At 41.8% G+C, this 6,005-nt stretch overlaps 1 protein-coding gene across 1 annotated transcript; it reads left to right on the plus strand.

The window, feature by feature from the left end:
* Window positions 1-71: 71 nt before the first annotated feature.
* On the plus strand, window positions 72-5,630 carry NAA20 (N(alpha)-acetyltransferase 20, NatB catalytic subunit; the record flags this gene model as incomplete). Its single annotated transcript, XM_009870921.1, has 4 exons — window positions 72-170; window positions 1,423-1,558; window positions 2,492-2,637; window positions 5,291-5,630. Coding segments are annotated over 4 exons (467 nt in total), but the record flags the coding sequence as incomplete, so codon positions are not given.
* Between the last annotated feature and the right edge of the window lie 375 nt (window positions 5,631-6,005).

The following is a 6,005-nucleotide window of genomic DNA, read 5'->3' on the forward strand; positions in this document are numbered from 1 at the left end:
GCCGGGGAGGAGGCGCGGGGCCTCGCGCGGGCGGCGGTGGCCGTGACGGCGACAGCTTCTCCTTAACCGAGAGCCCCAGTACGGGATCCCCTTCTACCTGCAGTACCTGGCCCACTGGCCCGAGTATTTCATCGTCGCTGAGGCGCCCGGCGGGGAGCTGATGGGTTACAGTGAGTGTGGTGCAGCTCCGCCGTGCCGGGTTCCAGCGTTCCCATCTCGCCGTGTTGCGTGTTAGGGGGCTTACAACGATGGAGCTTTTCTTACTCTTTGCTTTTTCCAAAAAACCCAACAGGGATATGCATTCATAGATGTGTAAGGGTATTACCTAGGGCTTTTTTGCAGTAGTTCTTGGTTTGATGTTTCTAGTGTTATAAGGACTCTTGACAGTGGTAACGTCCACCCAGGTTTTATACAGGTGAGTGTATGTGTACGAGCGTTTCTGTAGTCCTTCAGTTAAGTCCCTACACTCAGCTCTGATCTCATACACTGTCAGTTTCGGTAAGTGAAAACGCTGGGCTTGGATTTTGCGTTGTCCTTGGATATTGTCACTGGATCCTTTGTATTGTCCTTGGGTATGGATATCGGTTGTTATTTGCTATGGAATATTTGTGTTTTGCAGAAGTCATGCGAAACAGAACTGTTAGTTTGTGTATTTGTTCCAGGTGGTTTTGTCCTTCTGTGGGGGAGGTGGGGCAGAATCAAGGTCTTTTCAGGGATCTGGGAAATAAAGGGTTTAGCAAAGTAAAACTTAAAGCATTTTCCAGATGTAAGGTTTTTCCATACTTGCCACATCACTTAAGTATTAGCAGTGACAGATGTTTATCAAGATACTGTGAGGATGTGTGAATATTTTTTAGTGAACTAATACTGTTATGGCTCTATGTAGAAAGGAAAAGAACTATACAGATGCTCCCTAAAACAACACCCCATTTCTGTCCTTTTTTTCTGAAGCATACCATGTTTGCAGGGCCATAACTTTCTATTGCCAGATTGGCAAAGTTTCGCAGGCTCTGTTGCCCTGTGGTCACCCAAAGTCTGCAATAGTTGCCAGGATGGTGAGTTAGTTTTGGGCTTGTAGCCCTCCATTCTCCATTATTTTAGTTGAATCCTGAATTCCTCTTAGTTAAAGACTCATGAGAACTGCTTAAAATGTGCATTTGGAAGTCATGTGTCTAAAAATTGGTTTGCAGAGTTGTTTGTTTTTGTTTTTTTTTTACATTGGTCAAAAAACTATTGCAATAGTTGAGCAAAATGACATTTTTAGTGTTTGCTGAGTGGTGACATAGACATCCCTGTTTAAGCCTTTACCACAGTCATTGCAGCGTTTGTTTATACACTGCTTGGTTCTTTTGTAAAGATGTATAGCTGTGCATGGTGCAGTACTCAGAGGTGCTACTGCTTTGATGATCTGTATGTTCACAGTAATGGGTAAAGCGGAAGGCTCTGTGGCTAGGGAAGAATGGCACGGACACGTTACTGCTCTCTCTGTTGCACCGGAATTTAGACGGCTGGGCTTGGCTGCTAAATTGATGGAATTGCTGGAAGAAATATCAGAAAAGTGAGTACTACACTTATCTTTAAATTTAGTCTTTTAATCTTTCTACAGCTACCTCTCTGCGGCTTAGACGTTTGATTTGCATGAAACAGACGTAGAATTTTGCTTTAAGTAGTGTTCTGATTCGCTGCAATTTCCCATAGTTAGAGAACAGGAATTAAAAATGTTGCTTGGCAGTTTAAGATCTCGGGACTTCTGCGAAACATAACTTGCCAGAATGAGTAGGAAGTAGCCTGAATTCCAACAGAGATACAGTATAAAAAATACCTTTCTCAACAAGAAAATAGCTTCACAAAAGGTCAATGCTGTTTCCCTTAGGGCCTCTAACATATTTGTTCAGTAGTCATGGGTTTTGTGTGATTCTTGCAGGTATGTTCTTGAACAGATTTTGTATGGCATGTGGTATCTTAGCTTACTTTCTGTATCGTGCTTGGTTGCTTGTACCTGCTGAAAGTTTTAATTTAGTATCAAATGAACCCTCAGGGAAATGTCCTCAATTTGTACTGGTAGGGTAACCCCATTGTAATTGGTAAAATTGGAAAGTAATATGATGTTTTGAAAAAATTGCCTTGTGAGGGCTGTCTCCATTAGGCAACTGGATTTTGTGGCTGATTCCATTGCTTACCCGTGCCATACACTTCGAGGAAGCAGTCCCTAAGCCAATGCAACCTCAAGTTGTGATTATTTTTTTTAATCATTTCTTATGGATATGAGGCTTGTGTGAGTGTTAAGCTTGTCCTGTTCTTTTTGTTCATGATTCTAAACCCACTGGCTGGTGTAAAAGAATGGTCATGTGACAAAAAGAAAATAGAATTTGATTAGCATACCGTATCATCAGACCTGCTCTCGGTCTGGTTACAAGTGATTGGTTATTATTTAGAAATACATTCTCCTGCTATTCCTTAGTGTGTTTTTTTGGTTTTTGTTTTTTCAAAGAAAGGGTGGATTTTTCGTGGATCTCTTTGTGAGAGTATCAAATCAGGTTGCGGTAAATATGTATAAGCAACTAGGCTACAGTGTGTACCGGACAGTATTAGAGTACTACTCTGCTAGCAGTGGAGAACCAGATGAAGATGCTTATGGTAAGTACTTTCTCATGTTGAGGGTTCCTGGGTGTGTTTGTATGATTTTTTTTTTTTCCCCCCTTAAGTGTCAAACAAGTTCAGATAGTTGTTGATGAATGGGATTTTGTGTACTCCTTTAAAAAGCTTTTCATACTAAAAATTACATCAGTTACAAAAGTTAATCTTGCAGTTTACACATTTTATAGCATCTGTGGCAAAATAAACTATGAAACAATAATAAATTCGTAAGTGCAAATAAACTTATCATATAGGTAAGATGAAAGTAAACGTGCAGTTTCCTACCTAATTTTTATTTCTGTGGAATGATCTGTGTTGTGGCTGAGCTTTTTGCTAATGTTATCGGAGGAATTGCAGTGCTTTCTTTATTTCTTCCCATAATGGGGATTTGAAACTTTGATTTTCTCAGATGTCTAACTGCAAATTTCCAAGTGTCAATAGTCAACAGTGTGTTGTGTTACAAGGGCAAAAAAGTTTGGCAGAAACTAAACCCCCTTGTGTTCCAGCTTGTCCTCAGACATCAGAGGGGCCGGTAGCGGCTGGGTTTAGGTTCTGAGTGATGCCCAATTCAGTGTTAATATTCCGGACAACTAACACGACATGCCCATGTGGCTCTGATCTGGCAGCGCGCCTGGACTCACACGGCCAGCCTTCACGAGAGTGGTGGCATTCGCTTATGAACTCACATGGCCCAACTCAGCGTGCCAGCGCCAACACACGGCCAGATTGGAATTTAATATAGTTCATTGAAGCAACAGATACACAAATTCATTTTGATTGCAGGTGATAGTGACTGTCTGCAAAGCATGTGCAAAAGTGTAGATGGTACAGCGTGGTTAAAAATATGTTAGATTATGATTGACTCTACAGAGGTTTTTCTAAGTGTCCCAGGGAAGCACTTGGTATGACCAAGTGTTCAAATCTTACCCAAAGGTGTCCCTGTGAGGGGGAAGACGGGCTCAGACCGTTGACAGAAGTCAGAGGTGGTCTGTAGTGGTATCTTCTCTGACGGCATCAGTATCTTCCCTAACATCCCCCCTTTCTTGGGCCATTTTTATATTGTTTATCACCTTTCAGGTGGAGCTTGAGTGACTCTAGTCATGCATAACTTTGTTGTGATTGGTGTAAATTTTCCTCGCTTTGCTTTAAAAGGTGTAGACTAGAAAAATTCAAGGTGCAAGCTCAGTGAGAGGTAGTCACACCTTGGAGGCAGGTAGCTTTTGGGATGGAGGTGTGTTTTGGTATTATAATGAGATTGTAATGAGCATAGTTCACCCAAAGGATGGCATTTTGTCAAAAGGTGACAGACTCTTGGCCCAGGATGGCAGGTGTGCAGCTTGCTGGCCCCTCTGATGTCTCCAAGTTCCTTTTTGTGCACAGAGCTTGGCCGCGGTGTCTCCACTCTGTTCCATGCTCCATGTGGTTTTCTCTTAGAGTGAGAACATCAAGCTCCCTTAATGTTACCAACCCCTAAGGTTGCCTGGGCAATCTTTGTGGGGAGAGCTCCTTACGTACCAGCTGCACACCGTCCTGGAAACTCTCAATGTTCTAACATGTGAACAATGCTATATAGTTAATTGAGTCATTTTTGACAAGTATCCCACACAATGTGGGAAAGGTTCGAAACTTTAATTTCTGAGTGTTAGGCACTCCTGCAGTGGTTCAACAAAGATTATTGCCTTGCAGTTTGAACCAAAGTCTAAGCAAAAAGTGTCTTACTTCCATACAGTGTCAGAGAACTGAATGATGTTTTCAGTTTAGAAGGGAAGAAATGTTAAATGTCCAGTATGTTAATCTGGTTAACAAAACTGAATTGCCACCTGCCTTCTCTTTAGAGACCTTATTTCCTTTAAAGTGTCCTCCCCAAAGGGTTACATGGCCATGCTGTATATGTGTTCTGTTCTCGCACTTCCCATTTGATTTGCAGGAGTAGTATGAGATACAGAAGCTGTGGACAGACATCTACCGTTGTTTTAGATGCCTTAAATCATGTATTTGTCCTTTTACCCTGCTGTTTCATTTCTGTTCAGTTGAGTTTCATGGAGTGTTATATTACAATTGATAACAAAGCTGCTGAATGACGTTAAAGGCATCAAACTATTAGAGTGTGTCCAGAGGAGAGTGACCGAGATGGTGAAAGGTCTCAAAGCAAGACTTACGAGGAATGGCTGACGTCACTTGGTTTGTTCAGCTTAGAGAAGAGAAGGCTGAGCAGGGACCTCATCGCAGTCTGCAGCTTCTTCAAGGGGTGCAGCGGAGGTGGAGGTGCTGTTCTCCTCTGCCTGGTGAGCAGGGATAGTACATAGGGGAATGGAATGAAGCTGGAAGTTCAGACTGAACATTAGGAAAATGTTCTTCATGAGAGGGTGGTCAGTCCCTGGAACAGCCTCCCCAAGGAAGTGGTCACAGCACCAAGCCTGTCAGAGCTCAAGGAGTGTCTGGATGATGCTCTTAGTCATATGGTTTAGTTTTAGGTAGTCCTGTGAAGAGCAGGGAGTTGGACTCAATCATCCTTATGGGCCCCTTCCAACTTGAGATAATCTATGATTCTATGAAATCTTCTTGATTAAAACTTATTGTACTACAGAATTCACTTAATATGGATGTGTGCAATTACTGTTTTTATAATAGCTCTTTTCTTCTTTTGCCACAGATATGAGAAAAGCTCTTTCCAGAGATACGGAAAGAAAATCAATTATACCTCTGCCTCATCCTGTGAGACCAGAAGACATTGAGTAACTTAACTGTAAGCTGTGATTCTCAGGCAACTTACTAAGAGTGTTGGGTTCCTTCTCCCCCAGCCCCTAAGAACTTCTGGATGAGAAGTTTTATGCTCAGTATTTGGCTTTTTTCCCGGTGAAATACCAAAAAGCAATATTGAGAAGCTTACTAATTTTCCTTCTGTTGGTAATGGCTCCATACTCCTGCACTTACCCTGTTATTTTTGCTTTTAAATATTGGAAATTCAGAGACTATTAAAATGGAATTACCTCATATGTGGTGGTTCTTGGTTTTCTTTAAATCCAAAAGTATCTGAAGTCAGTAACAGTAAAAACTCTTCAAATGCACTTATTCATGACCAATGAAATACTGTATGATACTCAAGAAACAAGTAGGGAATCACAGAATCATAGAATTGAGTTGGAAGGGACCTTAAAGATCATCTAGTTCCAACCCCCTGTCATGAGCAGGGACACCTTCCACTTTGACGTTCCTCAAAGCCTCATCCAATTTGTTCTTGACCACTTCCAGGGATGAAGCATTTACAACTCGTTCCAGTGTATAACCACCCTCATGGTGAAGAACTTCCTAATGCCTAATCTAAACCTACCCTAATCTAGTTTGAAATCATTGTCCCTCATCCTATC

This window comes from Apaloderma vittatum, unplaced genomic scaffold, assembly GCF_000703405.1.
Source record: "Apaloderma vittatum isolate BGI_N311 unplaced genomic scaffold, ASM70340v1 scaffold14566, whole genome shotgun sequence".
NCBI classification, from domain to species: domain Eukaryota; kingdom Metazoa; phylum Chordata; class Aves; order Trogoniformes; family Trogonidae; genus Apaloderma; species Apaloderma vittatum.